At 28.9% G+C, this 27,824-nt stretch overlaps 1 protein-coding gene across 3 annotated transcripts in view; it reads right to left on the bottom strand.

The window, feature by feature from the left end:
* LOC130667837 (neural-cadherin) overlaps positions 1 to 27,824 on the bottom strand; it is an 87,626-nt gene that overhangs the window by 14,778 nt on the left and 45,024 nt on the right. The window contains exon 1 of one of the 3 annotated variants that reach the window (XM_057469701.1): positions 17,649 to 17,800. The exons of the other annotated variants lie outside the window; for them this stretch is intronic. Coding sequence (XP_057325684.1) covers positions 17,649 to 17,700 — 52 coding nt within the window. The 5' untranslated portion in view covers positions 17,701 to 17,800. Of the gene's footprint in view, positions 1 to 17,648; positions 17,801 to 27,824 lie in introns of those variants that run through there. 3 annotated transcript variants of the gene reach the window in all.

Below are 27,824 nucleotides of genomic sequence, written 5' to 3'. Positions count from 1 at the left end.
CTATACTACATATAGGTACATATATAAAGAGGTTTAGAAGTTGGTATGAGCATGGGTATGGGTATGGTAAAGGTATGGGGTGAGAACGCGTGGAAATTCGTATCTTGGCCGCGCCCTGTGCTACACCCGATTGCTTATTCTCTATTCCAAAATCTCGAATACAGACTTGCGCTTGTATTATACGAAAACTCCACCTAAAAAGGTACTCTGCAATATACACAAGTAGATAGCTACTAGACTAGAGATTGTCGGATAGCTTTAGCTATATCTATCTGCTATAGAAGGGTTCTACGGCGGCACGGTATATACGGGCTTCCTTGAGCACTATATATATATATATTTTATGGCTCTTTGTCTTCAACATTCCTGTTAAGTGTGTGTTGTATGTGTATGGATGCGGTGTGTATAGCACAATATACCCACACACTCGTACAGTACTCGAAATTCTCAGTACTCGTTGGGCCATTTCAACAATTAACTGCCAACTGCCGACCTCCGTGTTACCCCGTGATTCAAACTCTATTTCCGGAGATTAGTTCATGAGTTATGTCATGATCAATTTGATAATTAATTGCCGTTGTCCGGGGGCATTTATTTTAGACAATGAGACGTATGTTTACACATACATATGTTCGATACATATCTAGGTATACATCGCGTTACTAATTTCAAAATTACTCATATTTTTATGCACAGAAAAGAAGGATTTTCTGGCGCGAAAAATTTTTACTTGTCCCAAAAATTTTTCTGGGGTTAAAAAATTTGTCTTCAATTCTAAGAAATTTTTTTTTTTAATTCGTAATGTGAAATTTCAAATTTATAGACAAACACATATATAAAATATATAACAATATTACGATTGAAAATTTAAAATCTTTAATTCAAAGTTTAAATCCTGAATTTTTTATTATTAAGCCAATATTTTTATTGCAATAATTGAGTTTTAATGAGGACGTATTGATTGGGTACTTGAATATTCAAATATAACTCCAATATTAATTTTTTTTACGGTCGAAAGCTCATTAATTAGCGATTTAAATATATATTTTATCGTTGGCGAAAAAAAAGCATCTGATAGAGTGATTCAGTTGCAAATTAATTCCAGGGATATTTTAATTTAGTATATGAATTATTTATTAGTCAATATATATTTATTTAAAATATAAATAAACAAACCATCATGAAAGTTTAATGGGTAATTCCGTTTTTTTTTTTTTTTTATATATATATAATAAATATAAACAAATTTATCTAGGTCTTAACGTCTTAACGAGCTTAGTTTATAATTTATGACTGGAATTAAAAATTTAAAACAGACTTTAAAATTTAAAAATCACATAAAATTTTTACCGTTACGCTGACAGAGTTTATTTTTTATCGGACATGTCGCGATTGTTTGCTTACGTACTTTGTTTACATTAAAATCAAACTTGACGTGTTTGTATAGAGATTTGTAGATGGAGATATGATAGACTAAATTGGAATACATCCAAAATTTGCGTAATGAGTTGCTGGAGGTGCCAGCAAGTCTGATAGTTATTCTGTTGATTTTGTGTGTGTGTTGATGGCAAAATCAATCCGCTATAGAATATCTAAATTTGTATTTATATACACACATATATATCAGGGTAGTGCAAAAAAACCGACTATTTTTTTTTTTCGAGTCTCTAATGAAAATTTGTTGGCTTCAGATGTTTTAAGACGCCTCTCCAAAAATCAGCTCGATAAAAAATTTTCAAGAGGTCGCTCACGAATTTTGAAAATATCAAAAATGATCGAAATTCGGATTTTTTTGTTCTAAATTTCTTCTTTCTCGTGGCAGCTATAGTTTATATTTGTAAAATCATGGATACGCTGAAAATTTCAGCCCAAAATTAAAATATTTAAACGTCGCTCAAGAATTTTGAATGTCTCCGAGTACTGTCTCTTGGATGTTTTCGAGCGACCCTTAAATTTTAATAATAAAACTTCTCGATTTTTTCATCATCAATTTGCATGACAATGAATGAAAATATAACCCGAGAAATCGAAATAATAAGTTATTTACATACTTTTTTATTTTTTATTCAATTTGTAGGTTTTTTTGCTTATTCAAAACTTACCAAATTTTATTGTTTAAGACTGTCCTGTATATTTTTGGTTATGCAAAAGTTATATTTAAGTAAGATGACAATAATTGAGTTATGAAAAAATATAAAAACTAATTCAAACTATTAGTTACATATTATCAGTTAATATTCAAAATTCTTGAGCGCCGTTTAAATATTTAAATATTGGGCTGAAATTTTCAGCACAGTCATAATTTTACAGATATAAAATATTGTTGCCACGAGGAAGAAAAAATTCAGAAACAAAAAATCCGAATTTCGATCATTTTTGATATTTTCAAAATTCGTGAGCGACTTCTTGAAAATTTTTTATCGAGCTGATTTTTGGAGAGGCTTCTTAAAACATCTTAAACTAACAAATTTTCATTAGAGACTCGAAAAAATAATAGTCGGTTTTTTTGGGCCACCCTAATATATATATATATATATATATTTTTTTGTTACAGTGGAAAATTTTCGTAACAACAGTGACAGCTGAATGGCAACAAAAAATAAATAATGATAAAAAAAAGCAATATTTCAAAAATTTAGCATAGCAATGGCTCATTTCGAAGCTCTTTAACCCTGAGGGCAATGTCACACAGCCATTCTACTTAATATCGATCACACTTTTATATTTGTCAACCTCTACTGATGCTTTCTATGCATCTCTATCATCATCTATCCTCTTCTTTTTTATCCCAAGTCTAGTCATTGTCAACATTAATCACGCTCAATTCTACGCCCGAGCGATCCCACGAAAAGGCACTTTTTTTTTTTACAAACCGTTTTTTGTGTTTTTTTTATCTTCATTTTCCACCTACGAGGTTTCCTATCGCGAAAAATATCCCGGCAAAGTGCCGTGGGTGAGCTGGCTGATGCTAACTGTATTTTAACCATGCCGCATTTGTGTCGTTAGTTTTTTTGATTGTTTTTTTTCATTGTCGCGATTTGCTTTGAGTTTTTCGATAGAATGCTAAAAATGCTGGGCATCGCATTTCTGGATATATATTTTTATATGAATGAACAAACGGTAGGAAATAAAAAATAAGAGTTTTTGAAATAACAAATAAAAAAGTTTAAAGAATATCTGGAATGCGGTGAATGATACGTGACTTTTGTATAGTTATATATGAAACATATATAGATATAGATATAGATATTTGTTATCAGAAAGTAAATCGAGCGCTCGAATGGCCGTTTTCAATTCGCCCAACGACACTTGAATTCATGCCAAGATATCTAGTATACGGATGAAAGAAAAAGACAAAATAGAAGCTTATGAGTAAGCTCGTATTATGTGATATTCCGAAAAAATATAAAAGTTATGTATGCGCAGTCTATTATTATTTTTTAGTTTTACTTTTATATTTTACACTCATCAAAAAAGATACAGTTTTATTATTTTTTACTTTATAAAAGGTACTTTTCATGATATTCATACCGTAATTTTTAAACAAAACCGACTATTTACCCAGTTTTTTTTTTTTTTTTAATTGCATAAATCTTTTTCATTCAAATAACCGATAACTTTTTATATTTTTATTTATTTCTCAAAGTGAATGATGGAATATTTGTTATCTACTTTTTTTTTTAATATCAAAATGCACAAATTCAGGCGTACATGTTGATGTGAAATTTCATTGAGTGACGTTCCGAAAATGAGAGAGTGAAAATCCACCGCGGCCCAACTGACATCAAACACTTGATGACGTATGACAGAATTTAAAAACCGACGAGTAAATACCAATGCTATTTTTTTATTCTCTCTATGACAGCTTGAATTTTTTCGTAAAAACTCACGGTGTTAAATAACAAATAACTGATGCTTTGTGTCGACGTTTAAATTTTTCAGTTTATTTGACAATCGTAAATTAATTATATAACATTAAAAAAAGTAAAAAAAATTACAAGCACAGCTGACTACCCGTCATAAGCCTGGTCTAGATGACGTAGGGAAAATTTTTCTTTGAATTTCAATTTTTCCACCCCGCGTTTAATTTTGTCTTTGGTTGCTCGTTATAAGCCTGGTCTAGATGACGTCGGGAAAATTTGTCTTCGAATTTCAATTTTTCCACCCCGCGTTTAATTTTGTCTTCGGTTGCTCGTTATAAGCCTGGTCTAGATGACGTCGGGAAAATTTTTCTTTGAATTTCAATTTTTCCACCCCGTGTTTAGTTTTGTCTTTGACTGCCCGCTATAAGCCTGGTCTAGATGACGTAGGGAAAATTTTTCATCGAATTTCAATTTTTCCAACCCGCGTTTAATTTTGTCTTCGGTTGCTCGTTATAAGCCTGGACTAGATGACGTCGGGAAAATTTTTCTTTGAATTTCAATTTTTCCACCTCGTGTTTAGTTTTGTCTTTGACTGCCGGTTATAAGCCTATTTTATTTCATGATTTTAAACGTCATATTGACGTATCGTCACCTGCCGTACTTCGATTTTTCTAGTGCTCACAGTGCGAATATTCCCGCAAAATCGATAGTAAATTTTCATTATTAACTTGTCTATTTTTTTCCTATTCTTGGCTTGTAATTTTTAAAATTTAAACGGAGGCTTATAACGAGCTGTCTGTTATAAAACTAAAAAAGTGAGGAAAACTCTTCGGACTCAACTTTGATATCAAGTTAATAAAATGTATCGCTTTTATTACTTGCCATGAAAAAAATGAAAAATAATTAAAAAACCATTCAGTAGCTTTTTAAATTTTTTTTGTTCTCTGGTTTAATCAAAAAGCTTTGAGAAATTTATACTTCACAGAACTACGCTAGATAGAATGCTTTAATGCAATTTAATTAAATATCTAAGCAACGTTTAACTCGATATACTTCATCGGGCCCTTAATTGAAGCCCGATTCAGGTCTCGAATCGCTCGCATTTAATCAAACATAAAGTTAACAAAAGCTTTCATTTTAAATTTTTTTGAATAAATTTTTTATTCAAAAACTGGATAAATACAATTTTAATTAAAAACTTTCAAGCTTTTTTTTTGTAAAGAATGATAATAATTTTTTTTTATCGCATAAATGAAAAATATATATCTAGTAGCGATTCAGTGTCTAGGGTTTTTACAGTTGCGAGTCAGGATGTAGAGTGGAGTGATTTTTACACCTCACAAACGATGCCTCACGGGGATATATTGAAGGAAAAATCTTCTTTCTTACGCCCCAGTTGTTTCATATCAGTAGAGAATGTTTTATATTTATTCAAGCTACAAATTATTTTTATATAAAAAGAAATAAAACAAATAAAGTACAAAAATGAATTCACTTACTTTTAAATTGAACAAATAATATTTCATAAAAATTTTATTTAAAACCAACACTGCAGGGTGGCCACGAACCGGGAAAACCGAGAATTATCAGGGAATTTAATGCAACCGGGAAATATCATGGAAATGTCAGGGAATTTCGAAAAGTATCCGGAAATTAATTTGTGACAGTTCAAAATTAAAAATAATTTCAAATTTTAAAGTAATTTTCTACAGATTGTAACTCGAAGGAAAATGGTCATACGACAAAAACAAAAAAGACAAATTGTAGCTTCAAGTGTCTAGTTTTCTGATCTGAAGTAATTCTAAGAAAACTATCGAAAAAGAAATTTACCAAATTTTTGCTCGTCTTAAAAACGGTCTTCGAGTTTCAATAAATTTTTTTCGATAATGATGATTGATTTTTTATTGCTCCGGAAACGTGCATAATAAAAAAATTTAAAGACCCAGATCAGAAAACTAGACACTTGAAGCTACACGGAAAAAAAAAATAGTAGTGGTTACTCTCTGGGTTAGTACTGAGTACTATCACGGATAGTAGTGGATACAGTCTAGATAGCATAAAGTACTGTCTGAATTTTTTTTTTACAGAAAGTACTCAGTACTATCCCAGAGAGTAGCCACTACTATTTTTTATTTCCGTGTACAGTTTGACTTTTTGTTTTTATTGTACGACCATTTTCCTTTGAGTTACAAACTGTTGAGAATTACTAAAAAATTTCAAATTTTTTTAATATCCCTTCATTTTTGTAACCAGTGTATTTTTAATTTATTTTAATTATAAAATTTTTTATTAAATTTTTTAACTTATACATTTTTACCATCGAATAATCAAAAGTAGACAACATTAATTTATTTTATTGCCCTTTTTTTCTGGTATCTCGCATGATTTAATTGTCAAATTTAATTATTAAAAATGAGAATATAATAAAAACTTTGAATATCTAAATGATACGAATAAAATTTCTGAATCAGGGAAAAATGTGAAAACCTTAACTGGAAAACCGGGAAATATTAGAGAATTTTAAAATAATTTCTTAGTCGCCACCCTGCACTGGTACAAAAAGTCGTAATAAAAACTAAAAAACGAAAAGTTAAATTTAAATTAAATTTATAATTAAATGTTGTGATAAATTAACTGGCGGAATAGCAATATAGGTGACGATAAACTTGATACACGGGTTTAACAAAACATAGAATAGTATGAGACTAGAGAAAGACTAAGAGTGAACAACATTGAGTTTAATTAGTATTACCACCGGGTACATTGTACTAGATAATTCATCTCGAGACAACAGTCAGAGACTTGAAGTAAAATTAAATACCTTCTGTAATAAGTATAGTTCATTTCTTTTTTAATTCATCGTAATATGAAACATAAAGAAAACTGCTTTGTAATGAGTTTATTTTTTTACGCTACGGTAATATTTTTCAAGCATTACTCGCTATTACGTTACAAGTTAAATAAATTAAAAGTTAATTCAATAAGTCTTTTAATTTAATTGGTTTATGTGCGCTTGGAATAGTTATTTATGTGAAAAAGAGTTGTGTGAATTGAAAAATTGCAATGAGTTTTAAAATAAATGAGTGAAAAACTTTAAGGTCGCGAACTTTTTATTGCTGAATAAAAGTTTTTACTTTTTTTTTTATTTTTTTTAAGACGTTTCTAATAAAAATGTTAATCATTCAATAGATAGTTATCCTCTGGTACAAAGACTTATATCTTTTTATTAATCAAAGGCATTTAATCATGATTACTCGGTAAATATATTTGATCTTTGCTGTTTCATTTTCAGCTGCTACGTCAATACTAAACTCAAGTTGAAATTGTTTGATCAAGCACAAGATCCAACTAGCTTTCATACTATTTTTTTACTCTTTACTCTCAAGAGTAAACGCCTCAGTTTTTAAATACTGTCGTGTTCTATTTGTCTACAGTAAAAATATTAAATTTTTTTTTTTAATTCTAACTTTGAAACAAATTTGTTTAGTGTTTATTTACTTAGTTTTTTTTTCGAGAGTAATTATTATTCTAATTTGTTTAATTTTTTTTTCTGTACACTCAGAGTTAAATTAATTTTCCGAGTTTTTCATACAACGAATGTTAGAATAAAACGTACTCTGCTAATAATACAATTATAATATAATCTCTACACACGTACAAATAGGATTATATATGCTACGAAAAAAAGCAGTGATAAAAAAAAGGAGCTTAAATAGTCTGTGTATTTTTATTATTATTTTTCGAGTTAAAAATTTATTATTAAACTAATTATTTTTTCTTCGCTTTTAATTACAATGGAGATTATTTTTTTTTTCAGAGGAACAAAAGAAACTGAAATTTTATTTTCTTAATAAATATAAATATTAGGGTGGTCGTTAAAAATTAAATTTTCTCAGGCAACTCATAAAAAGCTTCTTTTTAGTTAAAAAATACGTGGGGAATTTGGTTTTTTCTTTTTAAGTAAAAAGAACACGTGCCGCAGATCAAAGTTCATTTTTCGATACTATCGCGGTTTTTTTTAAATATCTCATGAAATATGCAGATTAAAGGAAAAAATCATAGGAACAATTTTGTAGGAAATTAAATTCTTAACAAAAAAAGTCATGTTCATTTTTTTTATGGAATGTGTATTTATGAAGATATTTCAGAAAAATCCTTAAAACGCTCAATTCATCAGATCTAAAAAGTTTTTTTGAAATATCTTCATAAATACACATTTTATAAAAAAAATGAACATGACCTTTTTTGTCAAGAATTTAATTTCCTACAAAATTGTTTCTATGGTTTTTTCCTCTAATCTGCATATTTCATGAGATATTTAAAAAAAACCGCGATTGTATCGAAAAATGAACTTTGATCTGCGGCACGTGTTCTTTTTACTTAAAAAGAAAAAACCAAATTCCCCACGTATTTTTTTACTAAAAAGAAGCTTTTTAAGGGGCGCCTGAGAAAATTCAATTTTTAACGACCACCCTAATAAATATTATAATACATTTAAATAAATCACATATAATGAGGAAGATACGTGTCCTGTAGAACAATAAAAATAATAATCTTAATTGGCTTAGTTTTCACGGTTAGAGAAGACCGCGAGGGTCCTGTAATTAGTAGTAGGACAGTAAGGAATATTCATGAGGCACATGTTGCTCGTGTTATTTAAACTTTAAGACTTTTTTTTATTTTTTACCTAAAGTATGCGTTCCCATTCGCATGACCGACTTGCAATCGCACTGTTAATACAGAAGAGTCGCGGAAATGTTTTTTTTTTTTTTATAAATATCCCGGAGTAAAATGAAACTAGAAGAAAAAATTACTAGGGTAACATACTCATGAAATGAAAATGTTAATTAACATACCAGTGCACAGAAAGTGACACTAGTAAGCGTAGGGTGAAAAAATAATAAGTAGTAACATTGAAATTTAAAGAGAAATTTAAATAAATTTTAAAGATTTTTGAATTAAATAAGATGTCGGTGTTTTCATATAATTTTTTAGGAAAGTTATTATTATTTTTCCAGCAGGTTATTAGAGCTGTAGAGAAAATAATAAAAAAGTCTGATAAAATGGGCCAGGACAATTTTACAGATAGTGAAACTGCAATAAGTTCACTTACGACTTTGATAGGATGAAATCCTCGTTACTGAGAAGGATAAGGATGACGTACATATATATGTATATATATGAGTATAAAGAAAATTGGATTATAAGCTTGAGTGCTTTCGTGAAGAGATATCAGTAAGAGGGTGTATAAATATATATATATATATATATATATATATATATATATATATATATATATGTATGAAAAAGGTTATGAAAATGATAAATTCGATTACAGTGTAAAACATGTAATTGTTATAAAAATTTCTGAGGATAATAGAAGTGAGAGGATCAAGAAAATATTTTATTAATTGAATTTTTATTGAGCTGGCGAACAAATATTTGAATTTGAATTTGAATTTGAATTTGATTTTCCTAGGGATTTAGAATATAAATTAAACGATGCATGGACATCAAAAACGGGTTTCCTTTGTTTGAGATGCGGATATAAATGTTGGGTGTGAAGTAAATATGATAAAATTTACAAAAAATTGAGTGAAAAATGCAAGTTCACAAAAGCCAATACAATGGAATCCAGATATATTGCATGAAGCTTTTGATGAAATGGAATGTTTGTCAGAGGATCAGATAAAAGGAAAATATGTATCGAATGGATAAAATATCAATTGCCCGGCATTTGTTCGAGTGACTGCGAAATTTTGTTCCTCTCGATTGATTATAAATTTATTATCAAACGGGTATCAAATTGCCGGTTTTTCAAATAAATCAATTATAGTCCATAAATAATGCATGCAATTAAATTTACATTAATTAATGTAATGTATATAAAGTGTAGAGCGGTACAGAGTTTTTAAATTTGTTGGGTCGGTTATTTGAAAGGGTATAAAAAATTAATGAGGAATATATGCATGAGGAATTGCCGAAGTTTTTGATTTATCTCTGATAGCCTACAGCTATTTTACTCGCGATAATTTATGAACTCGCCCGGGCTATTTCAAATACTCAACGACGTGACTTTACTAGTTGTCATAACTGTAAGGACTTGTAATATTATTTGATATCGCTTAATGCCATGCGCATATAAAGTATTTCATTACTATATATATAATGCCATCACAGTATGAATGCTCGTAAAGGCAGACTTTGAAAATAGAATCGGAATTGTTCCTACGTATTTTCAACATATCTTTTATATATACATATATATATATTTACATATATGTGTATATATATATATTCACGTTTTCCTACAGCGTTTCCGATTGAGCATTCAATTTCTTTCGTTGAGATTCACACGCATACTATCGAAATAACTTTTTTATTTGTGTAAATTTTTTTATTCTTGCATAATTTTATTTTTGTTCTATTGAATTATTTTGAAAGTTCTATTCTTTTTTTTCGAGTACTCAATAGTGAAAATATTATCAGAGGAAAATAGATTTTAATGAAAAATTTGTTTTGTGATATAAACAAATTTTTAGATGAAATCACAAAATTTATGAATTTTTTGAAAACAGAAAAATTCGTATTTTTATTTTTGAAAAGTGAAAACAAATTTCTACAATTTTCAGTAAAAGTTCATGTTTTGTTCCTTTGAATATTTGTCAGTTCTTTAAATAAACTTTAATTTTTAACTTCCCGCCAAATTTTCAAATAAAGAGAAGTTATTAGTTTCGGTTCGATTTTGAAAAATCGGTCTTAAGAGTGAGTGTTTGTGTAAACATCCATCCGACGCCTTCATTTTTATTAGGATCGCCGTCTAAAAAATTCTATAGAAAATTTACTCAGCTTCGAGCTCGAAAACAGCGGGAAGTTTTCGAGTTTTTCCGATTTTTTAAGTTTGAATTCGTTGTTTTTCGATTCTTTCAGTCTATCGAGTTTGGAAATATTTTTCATTCATTTAAAATCACTGATATTTTTATAGTTTCTGTGATTTTTTAATGGACTGGTCAAATTTTTCACAACTGAAGAATATTATTTCCAGTATGTAGTAATTGAAATTTTTAGTTTCAAAAATATTCAAAAATCGAGTTTTTATCAGATCTCCCGGTTTTGAGGCCCTTAGAGTGAGTGTTTGTGTAAACATCTATCCGACGCCTTTATTTTTATCTGGATCGCCAAGAAATTCTATAGGAAATCTAGACTCAGCTTCGAGCTCGAAAACAGCGGGAAGTTTTCGAGTTTTTCCGATTTTTTAAGTTTGAATTCGTTGTTTTTTGATTCTTCCAGTCTATCGAGTTTGAAAATATTTTTCATTCATTTAAAATCACTGATATTTTTATAGTTTCCGTTATTTTTCAATGGACTGGTCAAATTTTTCACAACTGAAAAATATTATTTCCAGTATGTATTTTTTTTAGAAGAATATTAAAAAATTTGAATATTAAAATGAAATTTCCTCAATATGTATGACATTAAACCCAATATTACATCGGGAAGAGATTCTTCTATCCATATTAAAAAATGTAGATTTGACATAAAAGAATAAAAGAATCATAATCTCACGTATTACAGCTATCAAAATTCTTTTTTTATTGCCGTAGTATATTTTTTATGATGTATCTAAAATTTAATACTCGTCATGTTTTATTTTTGCATTACATGGACGGCGAATAATTGCGAGTGGAATTTATAACAGGGCAAGGCTTTAACAGGATTTAATAGTAGAAAAGAGGTGGAGATTGCAGAATTACACTGACAATGGGTTTTGAGTGAGATTAAATTCGATGAAGGAAACGCTATCCTCTATAGCACTTGATATGGCTTGGAGCTATCAACTTCGCACGTTATATGTATCCATCTCGACTTAATTTCAGAGGAAAATACTAATAGAAATAAAATTCAATACACCTAGTTAATTTATATTCAAGGACTATAAATATATACTTTAATCACATTTTTTTTCTTTTTCTTTTTTTTATATTAAAAATATAAAAAAAAAATTACTTTTAACTTTTTCCACATAATTATTTTACGAAAAAAAAAGTTTATGACGTGACAGTTTTTTACATCAATAGATTATTGAATAGTAAATTGAGTACAGGAAATTGCAGTGAAAAAAAAAAGTTTATAAAATGTCAAATTGAAGATGAAAAAAATGTAAACGATGAGAAATTGTTGATAAATTTATAGTCGAATATTAAAAGTGTATTTTTAGCGTAATTTAAATGTCACTAAAAGTATATATTTATTATTCAGGGTTTGGTATATATTTTATTTAATTGCAAGTAAATAGAGATGCTGCAACAGCAGAATATTTACATGAACAATTGATTTAATTGAGTATAAATGTACTGATCAAACATTTACCAGAATAATACATTAAAGGGATGACATGGAAGACAATGTTGCAAGAGGTATTGGGAAAAGGAAAACGCATTGAAGCATACCAAGAGTTTATATACATATATATGTACATATCTATATCTATAGGGACCTATATATATAGGGACAGATTGCATTAGACGGAGTAACGGATATTGGTCGATAATGCTATCAGCAAATTGCTTGGATGCATCGTCAGCTACTGGATATAACTGCGTCTTGCTACGAAACTAAATTATTTTATTTATTTACACAAGTGGAATTTGTTATATAAACTGTTGTTGAGGATTTAGCTATTTATGTTTTTATTTTTATTATTTTTACAATTCCGCGGGCTTTTCAATTTGTAAAGTACTGAAAACTGTGGAGTACATGACTGAAAATTTATTGAAAAAAACTTGTATGGAAGTACGCGTTATTTTTTTTTATTTCTTTTGTTTCAAGAAAGTTGTTTAGTCTAGTTACAAGTTAAACTTCTGGTGATTGCTTTCCGAGTTGAGATACAAATTGAAAGTAATAATTTAAAGGTTTTTTTTTTCTTGAATTATTTTTTTATTTCGACTTTGTAGGGTTTCAGTCTAATTTAGACTTTTATTGACGGTCCAGATTTTTTTTTATGATTCTATTAAAATTCAATAATGAAATTTCTGCATTATATATTTTATTGGATGGAATATTAAAGAATTGGGTAGTTGTAGAAAATTTTATTAATAAATTCTTCAGGGAAAAATGGATTTTTTTATTTCTTTTACTCAATTTGTTATGCAACTTGCATTAATATTTACGATTATATATATATATATTTCGTTTTTTTATCTTAAATTTATTAGATAAAATAAAGATAGAGGTAAAATGAGTTGCTGATAAAGTTATGCAAATTCTATGATTCAAATCAGCTGACTCACTTTCTTTGATTTCCTGCTTTTAAGAATAAAATTAAAATTTTAAAAAAAAATTAATGATCCTAAAGTTAGCCGACGTCTAATAATTTTTGGATTTTATTTTAGACAGTGAATTATAAAAAAAAAAAAATTTGAAAAAATTGCACCTGTAGTTTTTTAAATTTTCTACATGTGCATTTTTTGATTTTTTTTTTTTTTTTGAAATTTAAATGTTCAAAATAAAATCAAAAAATTTTTAATTGTCTGCTAACTTCAGGATCGTAAAAATATGATCCTGAAGTTAACCGACGTCTAATAATTTTTGGATTTTTTAACAAAATATTTAAAAACCTGCACTCATAGTCTTTTCAATTTTCTACATGTGCATTTTTTCAGCTTTTTTTTTCCTTCAAATTTAATTGTTCAAAATAAAATCCTAAAATTTTTAATTGTCTGCTAACTTCAGGATAATTTTTTTTTTCTTATTAAAAATATAAAAAGAAATAAAAAGAAACTGAAAATAAAATTTTGATTGAAATGGATTTTAAAATTTTATTTTATAGATTTTTATTAAAAAGTAGTGACCCCGTTTTCTGGTTATCAAACTTTATAAATTAAATTTCTAAAAGAAAAAAACATCAACATATTGTGATAAAAAGATTTTTCGCTCTCTAAATGATAAAAACTTTTCACAAAATTTAAAAAGCGTTTTCATTTGCTTATAAAAAATTAACAAAAAAAATCTGTGTAAGCCACAAAAGATCCGCGCATAAAACCGAACACAATTTGGATGACGTATTGAAACAGTAAATTTACGTCTACATGAGCTAAAGTACGTAATGTATATGTGAATGAATAATGTGACGCGGAAAATAAATAATGCCGTTGAAAAAAATAGCAATATCGTTATCACCATACGCGAAGTCTATGAGAATTTTATACGCGAATCATAACATACTACAAAGTACATAATAACCTGGATACTGAATACTGGATACGTACTCGTATATATATTTCCCGTATATTTTATGATAAACATAAATGTTGATAAATTAATTCCCTTAATCCGATATATCATACTTCATTATAAAGAGCGGAACGATACAACATATCGTATTAAATAAATTCCGCGGGGTATTTCATTTTGAATTGTAAATTCCATCAACAGTTTGCTTAATAAATGCATCAGTAATATTGACGTATTTTATTACATTAATGTTTCAAGTATTTTTAATTAATTACTTCGGAGTTTAAAAAATAAAATCATAGTCTGTAATATTTTTCATTAAAATGTAAAAGCTCCTATACCCGCTCACTTTTCATTGGAATGAGATTAAATCACTCAATATAAATTAATAAATAAAATGTAAAACCATATTTTTTTTTTAGTTATTTTTTGAAGTTTCGAGTATTAGAATAAAATTTAAGTTTGAAGAATAATCTTGATAATTAATTATTATTATTTTTTTAAATAAGGTCCTTGAGTGTACCCATAGTCGCTCACTAAAAGTTGTGATGTCCCGAGTCGAAATTTTTTTCAACTTAAACTCTGTTTCAACCTAGTATAGTTTTTAGTCTGAACGTCAGGGTGAAATCGGTTTTAGAAAATAGAGAACTTCATTGAAATTAAACCCTATTTCACTCCAGTAGCGCCTACATACGTTCGTTTTCAGAATAGTTAGGGTGAGAAAGGTTTTAAAATTGAGGCGGCACATTATGCGATTGCCCAAGAAATTTTATCTGTTGATTAATTTAGGGTAAATAATGATACTGATATAAATTGTGCGCTTCCTTATCTTCACAGATGTGAAGAAACAAATAATTATTTGACTATTCCTGTGTCTTCTTTAGAACACGTATGCTTTTTCATTTCAATCGATGATCAAATTTATTTATCACAAGCAATTAATTCAAAAGAATTTGAGTACAATTTTCATCATACTTAACATACATGTCACTTTTAACATTTTTACATATGGTACGTACCGTTAATCGAGTAAAATTACTCGATTAACACATGTCCCTATAGTCGCTCAAAGACAATATCAATTAAACTATGATAAGTTTATTGATTTGGACAAATAATTTATAAATTATGCTACTTTATTCTTTCATAATATAAAATTTCATGACTTTTAAAAATGTATTAATGAGATATAGTTATAACAATTCTTAAAAAATTTGACGTAACCTAAATTTAATCTAACGAATGAACGTTAAAGTAAAAAATGCTCGGCTGAGCGCGATTTTGAAAACAGTCATTTAATTTAAATTTATAATCTATTACACGGAAAAAAAATATTAGTAAATATTACTGAGATTCTCGTCAACAGCGCGCCTAGACCAAATCTCAGTAAATATTACTGAGTAGAACGTAAGAAATTAATAACAGATGCATTTTTTTGACAAGTGTCTTGTAGTTTTTTAAGGTTTAAGTGGTAATTTTAAATAGTCAAGCAGTATATTTCAACGGTTAACTGTTAAATTTAAACATTAAAATCATAATTTTACTGATTGAAACGACATTAGTTATTGAACATAACATAAATAATTAGAAGTTGAACTACAATTATTGTCAATCATTTTTTTCCGTGTAGAAAATAATATGATACATCATAGTTTAATATATTTAGATTCACAAATAATTATTTATCAATACTAATATTTTTAGTTGTAATTTTTTTTTTATAAAAATTATAAAATAACGCCTTAAACAGTTAAAGTGAGCGACTAATGAGCGGGTATAAGGGCTTGTACCTAATATGGAAAAATAATTAACGAGACAATTTAATAAGGGTATGAATTTATCAACTAATAAAAAAATAATTTCCGTAATTTCATTTTCAGTTGAATTTTTTTAGTTGCGCACATGAATAATAAAAAAAACAATATGTGATATCATTAGAGTACTTGTGTAACTAAAGCTTTGATGTTAATCCCTTTGTCTAATGTATATATTATGTGTATGTAAATGTATGTATATGTATATGAATATCCATAAAAGTTTGAGTTCATAACTCGAAATCGTAAAGTAGAGATCCCTAAAAGGAGTTTTAGAGAAGCGCTTATCTAGTGGGAGCATCAGAAACTCTGACAAATCGTTTGGGGCGATCTGTTTAAATCTCTCCATGTTGTTCAGTCTCTGGAGTACTGGGGAAACGAGCTCTCGGGAAAAAGAGAGTTTAGTACAGAGGGTAAATTTTACGGGGGGTATATGTGTTAAAGAGAGAAAAAGATATAAATGAAGAGTTGCAAAGTGGTGTTTTGAAATGGATTTACGACTTTGTAGCAATCGAGTTATCGAAAGCAAAACACATTTTATACTGGATCAAACTAGTTTTTATTACTTTTTTTTTATAATCTCTATCAATATTTTTAAATCCCTTTATATTTTCAATGGCAAAAAAAATATAAACAGAAGGTTCATTTTTTTTTCTATTTTAATGGAACTGTTGATTATTTTTTTATGTTTAATTTTCGTCGGTGAAATCAAACGTAGTGCTCGGAAATTATTAATATAGGATACCAATATTAAAAAAAAAATAAAAGACCTCGTACACTTTGATCGTGGGCGAAATAAAAAAAATTTCAAATTAGCTCCTCTTATTCTCACATACACATTTATATATATGTATATATCTACAAATATATAAAGGATATATAGACATAGTAGACTCAGTGGTTTTCGTGGTAGAGTCCGTTCAGCTGTGAGCTTTAAAAAAAAAATCTAGAGAAAAATGAAAAAAATTGTCTACCTTCATCACGATGATAAAAAATGGGCCACTTCTAAATCAAGTGTCTATAATTCATTAGAAAAAAAAATAAAATGTTGTGGTAAATTTTACTTTTTTTACGTCAATAATAAAAACCATATTTTCCACGTAAAATAATTTATTTAAAAACCCATAAATATTATTTTTATTCTTATATAAAATAATGGCATCTCATTAATTAAAATTTCACAAAGAAAATGTACTTTTAATTAATTTATAAAACGTGCATTTTATTAATTAAAACCAAGTAATGTGTATGTAGTTTGCCCATTATTTTAAATCCACCACAATAAATAACGTATTCGTTATAAAACCACCGAGATACAAAAAAATAAAATTGACGTATTTCGTGTTGTTGAAAAAAATAATTAACAGAGATACAAATATTCGAAACGGTATCAGATAACCCGGTAATTAAATTTAACAATAAAATCATTTTTATTACATGACTTTAAAACAACCACTGATGGAAATAAAATTTTCCCCATTCACGCCTACACATATTTTTTTTATCCACTCGATACTTGTTATATCGTCAAACAATTACTACATATATTGATAAACTTAATTGCAATTAAAATATATACTGTAAAAAAATTGGGAGTGACTGGATTTTATTTGTCCGATTCGTTCCGTCACTCGAACTTCCGGAGTTTAAAAAAAATCACTCCAAATTTAATCCACGTTCACTCCGAAAATTTTTTACTATATATATATTCAAAAATGATATAAATTTTGAGCGTTACCTAAATAAGTGCTGTTGGTTAAAACCCAAAATAGTTTAAGCGGATCAACCATTAAATCACCGTCATCACAATAACAGCTAAATCATTTAACAATCACACATCAACAAAAAAAAATTTCACTATTTTCAATGAGAACAGTAACAGTAACAATAATTATTATTATTTATATATATATTTATATTTATTGAAATCCAACATGAGAATTTTATCAACACATCTTCTATTATCTACTTTAATTAAAATATTTATCTGCACCATCTATTAGATAACTCTACCACACTGTTATCATCCACGTATAAATTCACGTACAAACGTAGATCTATAAAACCCACGCGGTATCAGCAAAATAAAGTCAAATAAACTAGTCTCGCTGGCGCCGAGTGTGCCGGCACGACTACCAGCTCAAAGTCCCGGGAAACCGCGAGTCTCACGACAGTGCTATCGCAGCACCAAGTACGTTAGCACCTGTCAGAAGCATGTTCTTTTTTATATATTTTCACCGCGGTATTTTCCCGGCCGATATCTGATATCGCGGCTTCCTGACCAGTAAACTTTTATTTGAAGCTATTGAGTTACCGCTCATAGTAAACCGTTTAAATGAAAACGTATGACACACATACACTTTTTACCCTTTACCTACATACCTATACATCAGCATATATATATGATGAATGTATGAATATGTATTACGAGGGAAATAGACCGCGTGTATGCGTGAATGTGGCGAAAGAGTGAGCGAGAATGGGGTGAGAAAGAAAGTGCGTTGGGTGTCGGGCAGAATCTGCGTGGTAAGTACCAAAGGCGTCCGTTATGAAGCCCGCAGAAGAGTAAATGTTACTGCGCAGGCGCGACAAATTCGCGGGGGTACAAAATCTACCCCTCAGTCAATATACTGTGACACCAGCTAGCACGCGGTGGGTGGGACTAAAAGAGAATGAGAATGAGAAAAAGTCATAGATGTATGAGAGTACCTCCTATACATCCACTCTATCCTACTCATACTTTACTTGTACATTGATATATATATATATAACATATATACATTAGAATGCGATGTGTTATATATGAAAAAACAACAAACAAGTCAATGTGAATGTACGCATAAGTTATATGACATTCTGTTCCATATATACGTATATTTAAATATGTATGAGATGTGTGTTTGTGGAGGTAGAGTTGAAAGGGAGGCAAAAGAAATAGTAAACAAAAGGTTTATCGTATCAATGAACTGATGAATGGTAATTCAGTGGACTGGGACGCACACACGTACACACACTGCAAATACACACTAGGAGAATGAAGTTGAAAGCGATAAGAGATGTTTGTGGGCATGTGACCCAGGAGTCAGAGGCAACAACGCTGTGATGCTCTTGGTCCTCTTATCGTTATTCACTCGAGGACTCCCTTGTGTGTTACATCCCCATCGTCGCAGCATGCACTACAGAACTGGTGTACACACCAGAGAGTAGCTGTACCATGGATGGAAATGCGTAGAGCTTATTGTTCGCGAAAGCTCTCTCACTCTCATTCTCTCTGGGTTGTAGTCGGTGGTCAATTGTCGACCGGATGACGGGGGGATTGCCCGGGTTCTTTGTCGGACCTCCTCTGTATTATATGCGAACACTCCTGTGTATGAAGTACTTTATGAAATATCCAACGATATAATATGAGAATATAGCTGAAGACATCCATCAAATAGTTATGGGAAAAAAAAAAAAAAAATAATAAATAAACGAAAAGGTAAAATAATAAAAATATCGAAAGAACGAGAAAAATGGAATTGAGGATCGACAATATATATGGGAGTCTAGAATTTATATACACGGTTTTAAAAACACAAGATTAATGGCTTTTTCAACTTTAATTTAATTTTCGTAATTTTTTTTTTTAATTTTTAACAAAACTAACAGGAGAAATTATTCGATTTTTGTTGTTGATTCAGTCGTGCTCTCGAGTTTTTTTAAGAAAATTTTTTAAAGTAAATCGAGGTAGATTTATATTTAAATAGAAAATGTATAAAGTTAAGTTTACATTTTAAATCCACAGAAGTATGCACCGAACATTGTCGTTATAAAAATTTTATTTTTTCTATGTACATGTACGTCAGTTTGAAAATTGTCAGAGTGGATTTTAATACCTTGAAACATGAAAATCAAATAAAAAAACTTATAAAATTTTTTAGAGTACTTGCAACTTCCTCGTGTACATGGACTAAAATACTGAGAACATTTATTCACATTTAATATTTCATATTTTACCTTTAACTACTTTTTTTTTCCAAGTACTTATTATCTTATTATTATCATCGTCATTAATATTCATATATATACTCATGTTTAAGTAGTTTTCTTGGTATACACATATATATTTAGTGTAATACGTAAATTTCAGTTTGAATCAGGGTGGAAATAATTATTCGTATCCGTACAGGAAGCTAACAAATAAACTCAGAATACGTGAAAGTAATTATTTCCAAAACATAAATTGTTAAAGTTTAGTCCGAAAAATTTAATTGCTATTCGAAAATAATTAAAATATTTTTGTTTCTTATTTTTATTATTATTTTCCGGGCACTTGTCCTATGACTTGGCCGAAAATACGCGAAAAAGGCTCAAATTCGGACGAAATCACGCCGAAACCGTAGAATTTTATTGAAAAAGGCTGAAAACACTTCGAAATGTGGGCACTTGACATATGACCTGGTCAAAAATGCGCCAAGAAGTCTAAATTAGGCCGAAGAAGTAGAATTTGATTGAAAAAGGCCGAAAACATTCCGAAATTTCATAATTTTTAATAAACAGGCCGAAAATCAGCCAATAAATTGAGTCGGAATATTTTCAATCTTTTTTTGGACCTAATTTCGGTCATTTTTCGGCTCAGCTAGTTTTCAGACCCGTGTTCGCTACCTAGACCTTTTTTCGGCCGAGAAAAAAAATTTATTATTACTTTGGTTTGAAATTTTGTTACGCGGGAGTATAATTTATACGATTTAAATGTTTTGATTTTAATCTTCAAAATTACGTAATTACAGGCAATGAAATGTTTCATAGAGAAAAGTAATTGGGAAAACATTCTAAAACAATTTGCGGTAAAGGTACACGCTGGTATGTCACATTGATATACATTGGCCTGTACAAATAATTACTGGCGTGAAATATGCCAAGAGCATTTATTGTTCACGACAATTCATTTAGCATCATGGGAATTTGTCGAATTTATAATCACATGCGTGTTATTTATACGCTTTGGTCATTGTCTCTTCAACAATATTAATTGTATACGTTATACTAATTTTCTCTCTTTCTCTACACAAATACCAGTGTATTGTTGGAAAATTTTATGTGTATGCGGCGGCGGACAATGTATACTTAGCAGATGTTTATGAACAATGTCAAAATATTGTTTGTGGTATTAACAGAAAATTAATTACACAAAGTGCCGAGTCGTAGTAACAAGTTGATTGTCCGCATTGTGAATTTTCTGGCCCAGAGAACTGTTTTAGGGCTTTTCTGCTTAATTTACTATAACGTAATTATAATACCCACTTAAGTTAAATATGCCACCATAACGTTATTATATTTAAGTAATATTGGGTATCAATCATCTATTTTTCGAGTTTACTTCCCATCAGGTACTTCCTCAAAGACAAAACTAATAGTCGTTATTGGAAACACGGAGAGCGGAATTTTCGGTAAAAATCATAAAAGAAAAAAAATTAATGAATTTTAATCAGGATTTCTATCAGAAGCCACTGATATGATAGGAAATTATTTACGTGTGTGATATTTGGTCTCAGTGTTGGAAATTCACAATTTTTTATCGAAGTAGACAAATTAGTAATCGGAAAATAGAATTTCCGTAGAAAACTGTCAGAAAAAAATGTAAATAAATTTTGATAACAGGAATATTTCTATCAGAAGCCACTGATATGATAGGGAATTATTTACGTGTGTGATATTTGGTCTCGATCTTAGAAATTCAAAATTTTCGAAAATTTCTTATCGAAGAAAAAATTAGTAACCGAAATATAGAACTTCTGTAAGAAACTGTCAAAGAAAAATGTAAATAAATTTTGATAACAGGAATATTTCTATCAGAAGCTACTGATATGATAGGGAATTATTTACGTGTGTGATATTTGGTCTCAGTGTTGTAAATTCACAATTTTTTATCGAAGTAGAAAAATTAGCAATCGGAAAATAGAATTTCTGTAGGAAAGTGTCAGAGAAAAATATAAAAAAAATTTTTAAATCATAACATTCGATTAAAAAAATTCAAATGTAATGTGATAAGTGTGTAATATTTGATGAGAGTTCTAGTTCCTTGGAAACATGTTTTTAAAGTAAAAAAATTAATATTCATTACAAAAGTTCAGGAGACTTCTTTTTTAAAAAAAGGCGGGAAAGTAGGGATGTAAAGGAACTATAAAGTAATTAGTAGTTATAATTGCACACTTGTTAATAGTTTGACTTATATTCAAAATTCAAACACTTGTGAACGTTAGTAATTGGATACTTTATACCCAAGTTACACGGTCATTACGTTACGATTTAATCAGAGTTAGCTTTTTCGAAAAAGTTATTTATAAAATGTGTTAAGTTATTAAGATAAGTAAGAATAAAACACTTTTGACAAAGACGTACTTTCAACTCAAAGAATATAAATGCTCGGGAACAAGTTTCTTTCGTTTATTTTTTTTATACTTTGTCGTTTTATTTTTATTTTTTAAAGTAAGCAAAGTGAACCTACTTTGTTTGGGTCGCGGTATATCAAGTTTGGAAATATGAAAGTTTCCTCAGGCGTTATGGTTTCAAAGAAGTCGTGGAAAAGGTGATGAACAAGTTCGCAAAAGTTGATGATAAGGAGTAGAGAAAAAAGGAGCAACTTGGTATTTTTTTAGGTGAAAATAATTTAAAACTTTTTTTCGAGTTTACTGTTTTCATAAGTTTGTAATGAAATTATTAATTTAAGTGATATTGAGGGTTTTATAAAATATCTGGGTTTAATTTTTCAATAAATAATAATCCAATGTATCTAGATGATAAACTACGTAGACGATATAGTCGACTAATAAAGGAGAATTTAATTACGGAAATTCAATTACCAATATTTCATCAGTACGTCAACGTCAATCGAGATATTCTGAATAGTTTATTGATACGACGATATACATACACACACATTTATATGTACATACAGATATTATATAGACATATATATATTTTATGTACGCATATATGTTTTTAAAGTATTAAATGTTGAGTATGACGGATGAGTGGATATAGATTGAGTATGATCAAATTATTTTCTCTATATAACTACTCAAAATCCCTGTAAATTTGTTATTTTTTTATTTGTTTAACACCAACGGTTTGATTTATAACGAAAAAAGTCCAAAAATTTGTTATCCATATTAATTATAATTTTTTTCGGTTGCGTAATTACAGATCCGCGGAAATAATATCCGATTAATAAAATATCTACGGACAGAATATCCGGAAAATGAACATACCAAAGATATGAATTGATCAGATCAAAATTTTCATAGTTAAAATAACAGTAGAAGAAAGTTAAAATTCATATTTTATAAATATTTATCATTTAATTCATTAAATACTTAATGCGAAAATACATATGATTGATACATATACACTGAGAGAAAAGTGCATGGTTGTGGTCACTAGAAAGTAATGGCTTTGAAAAAATAGTCATCTTAACTAATATTTCTACCCTCTAAAAACGAATTAGTGAAAATCGCGTGACAATCACTATTTGGCAGTGAATAGTCACTTATTGCTAGTGAAAAGTATGCCACTATTTGAATTAGTGACATACTTTTCACTAGTAAACAGTGAATAGTCACTATTTTCACTGTTTCAAATTTAAGAGAGTAGTTTCTTGAACTATATCATAGTGCCCGAAATTATTTGAAAGTATTAGTTTTAACTAAACATTTGTTTTGTTGTGGTAACTATTTAATATTAGTTCTCAGAACTTATACTTCAGCAGAATCACAAATGTTTCAGCAATTGTACGATTATAATTTCATTAATTTAGCATCATGTAAGTCGTCGACGAATATAACTAAGGATTTTTCTCCATTATTTTTTTGTTGTAAGAATACCATTTTTTACTTAACGTTCGCTATTGTCATTGTTCATTGAACTATAACTCAGTTAAAACAACTAATATCATCGTACATTTTACAACTATATAGTAGTTATCTGAACTGAGGGTAATAGTGGAGGCTTTATAGTTCAGAAAACCAGTTTTTTCTCTCAGTGTATAAATAGGTGTGAACATAGCGCTCTTTTTTCACGAATTTTGTGTGTTTGCAATTACAAAAATATACCCACGCATAAAATGGTGTAAAAGATAGCGCTCCTTTTTCACTAATTTTGTGTGTGCAATAAAATATCTACGGACAGAAAATCCTAAAAATTGACAAATATTTAATCAATTTAATTTTTTTTACGGATACTTTGTCTACAGATTTTTTATCCGCGTATATTTTGTCTGCTGGATATTTTGTCAATGGATATCTAAGCGTGTCACCATTTTTTTTCTATTACACTGTAGAAAATCGGGAGTGAATTTGGAATGGTTACGAATTTTATTTGAATCCGAATCTACTAATAGTTCAGAAGTTTAAAAAAAAAATCAGTCTGCACACAGAATAAAAAGAGAGTTTTTTTTCAGCAGAGTGATTTCAGAGTGATCTAGATTAAATTTCAATCCGCATTTACTTTAATTCAGAGTTTAAATAATAAAATAAACTCTATTTCGGAGTGAATTTCACACCAGAGAATCAAAAATGCAAGCAGTGATCCGCTTAAAATTAAATTTTTAATGACAAATTTTTTTTCGACGGGTTAATTTTGTAATTAAATAAAAATTTATTAACTTGACATATATATTCATGAGTCTAATGATAGTAAACTCTAAATTAATTAGTCAGCAGCATTCTTGAACAAAGGAATTTATCGATTACAGTATTAATTAGTTTGTGAAAAAAGGAATCGTTATCGCGAACAATTTAATTATTCTATTGTTCCTGATAAATGGATGTTTGAGAACCCGAAAAAAGTTGTTGCGCTGAAATATTTACAGAGATAAAATACTAAATGGAACTGAAAGTTATTTAACTGTATATTTTTCGTGAAAGCAATGCAATGAAATATTCCTGCAGTAGTTTGATAATTTAAATTGAATTTATAGTTATTATTTCTATTGTCGCGAGAAGCATAGAAAATAATCACGATTCACAAAATAAATATTTGCTGTCTGTATGAGTCTATATGAGTTTGGTGTTTAAGTACAATACAATAAATTTATGGATTTTCGAACCAATAAGCCGAGAATGCAAACTCAAGTTATGAATTTGATTAACATTAATTGTGGTATTCTGTATTGATGTAAGCTGCACTTGCGCACGGACTAATTTCCCACGAGTAAAAGGCTTGTGTTGCACCACAATACTAAATTCCATTTCAAAATAACGCCGTAAATACCATCCTCCTATCCCTATACATTCAAATTAATATTTAATCATTTTCCCGCTCTTTTTAATTTCATTTCAAATAAACAAACAAATTCATTTGTAAACCGCGCCGCGATAATTTGAATAATAAAGTAGTAAACCGCGTGAAAAAATATATATGCAAAAATTATATCCTACATATATTACATACATACGTGCAAAAAAAACAAATGTGTTCCATAAGTTTTGCGAATTTATTGACATATATGTTGATATATATGTGGTGATATCTACGTAGGCATATATGTTACATAGATTTTTTTGCTACACTGAAAAAAATTGCGGAGTAACTACGAAGCGGATGACTGTTTATTTATTTGATCCTCTCAGAGTGAAATTCACTTCTAAAAGGAGTTTATTTTCGTATTAAAATTTCGAATATGAGTGAAAGAAAATCCAGATCACTGCGTGTTAAAGAAATGCGATTTCCTTCGTATGGGAAGTGATTTTTGTGAAAACTCTGGGACGAAATGAATTCAAATTTTTAAAAAATCCGTAATCACTTAAGTTTCCCTCCTGATTTTTGACAGCGTACATATTTCCGTGCGGAGTTCCAATTTTCCGATAGGAAATTTTCAAAAAATATTCAAATTGATCGCACGTATTTATTAATTTTTAACAGTTTAATTAAATTAGTTTACCGTAAACCCAGTAAATTCAAACTTATGCGCCAAATCCCATAAAGATTTAATATATTAATTGGTCTGTAAGGTAACCGAGCGGATTATAAACGTCAGATCATAAATAATAAATGTTAAATTCCACCATAAAGTCATAAAGTAATTCCTACCCGCGGTTGTGGTCTAGCAAAAAAAAAACTTCACAAAGTGGCTACAAGAGTTGTTGACTACTTTAAGAGCACCTAACAGACCAAAGTTTCAACTTACTAACTACTACTTGGGACTACTTGGATGTTGTTACTTGATTTTATTTTTATTTTTATTTTTGTCAAAGAAAAATAAATAATAATAACAGAAAAAGTAACTCGCGTCTTTTTCTGAAATAGTTTAAGGCTATTAATTCTTTCTTTTTTTTTTTATTTGTGAGAGTATTGGAAATTTTTATTATCGTTCAAAGGATTTAATTTGATACCAAGTATCTGGATGTACTTTTATCGTATCGTTTTAGTTTGGATCTCGTGTACTTTGAGACTGTAATGATATACTGCTTAGTCATACTATTAAACTATATCCATATATATTTGGATGGAAAAAATTAAATTTATAGGTTTCCGTATCAATAAGCCAAGATTCGGAAAAAGTAAAAAAAAAATTGATAAATGGAAATATATATTAAGTATTATTGCTCTATGCAGATAATTTAAAAACACGGAAAGAAAATTATGGAAACGGTTTCCATAATTCTATAAAATTTTTTCCTATACCAACATAGAAATTATGACCATAAATTATAGGAACAGTTCCTATAATTATGGGAATGCTACCCATAATTATAGGAACAGCTCCTATAATTATGGGAATGCTACCCATAAAATTATAGGAATGGTTCCTATAATTTATAGATATGGTTCCTATAATTTATTGAAATGAACCCTATATTTTATAGGAATCATTCCCATAAATTATAGGAATCATTCCCATAAATTATAGGAATCATTCCCATAATTCTATAAAATTTTTTCCTATACCAACATAGGAATTATGACCATAAATTATAGGAACAGTTCCTATAATTATAGGAATGGTTCCTATAATTTATAGGAATGAACCCTATATTTTATAGGAATCATTACCATAAATTATAGGAACCATTTCCATAGTTCTATAAAATTTTTTCCTATACCAACATAAGAATTATGACCATAAATTATGGGAGCAGTTCCTATAATTATAGGAATGTTTCCCATAATTATAGGAACAGTTCCTATAATTATGGGAATTCTACCCATAAAATTATAGGAATGGTTCCTATAATTTAAAGGAATGAACTCTATATTTTATAGGAATCATTACCATAAATTATAGGAACCGTTCCCATAATATTATAGAAATGGTTCCCATAATGCTATTGGAATAGTTCCTGTACCATTATGGGAATCATTCCCATACCACTATAGGAATAGTTTCCATAATAGTATGGGAATGGTTCCACATATTGGTATAGGATCTATTTTCATACCATTATGGAAACTATTCCCATATATTATGGGAACCATCCCTATAATAGTATGGGTACAATTCCTACTTCATTATGGGAACTATTCCCATAATGCATAGCAAAAAATCCCATAATTTTCTTTCCGTGACTGCAGTAAAAAAAAAATTATCCACTCGGACGGTATTTAAAATAATTCCACTTCTATATTTACACTTGAAGAATCTCAAATAATTAACTTTCATTAAAAAAAAAAAAAAAAACTAACCCACTATTATACAAACTATTTATCAGTGCATAGACGTTATAAAATAATAACGTTAATCAGAGTGTAAAAAATAAGTAAATGGTTTTAAAAAGTTTTATAAAGCACGCAGTAGATTTTGTTGAAAATATTTCGACGTACAGAATTGAGTATTCCAGCGGAAATAAAAAATAAAATGTAAATCCGGATTTGGTTCGGGATTGAGATTAATTTTATGGCTACAAGCTTTATGGATTTTCCGATAATTGGTGTAGCC

Source organism: Microplitis mediator, chromosome 5, assembly GCF_029852145.1.
Source record: "Microplitis mediator isolate UGA2020A chromosome 5, iyMicMedi2.1, whole genome shotgun sequence".
In the NCBI taxonomy this organism is placed as follows: Eukaryota; Metazoa; Arthropoda; class Insecta; order Hymenoptera; family Braconidae; genus Microplitis; species Microplitis mediator.
This window is presented reverse-complemented; position numbering and strand designations above follow the sequence as displayed.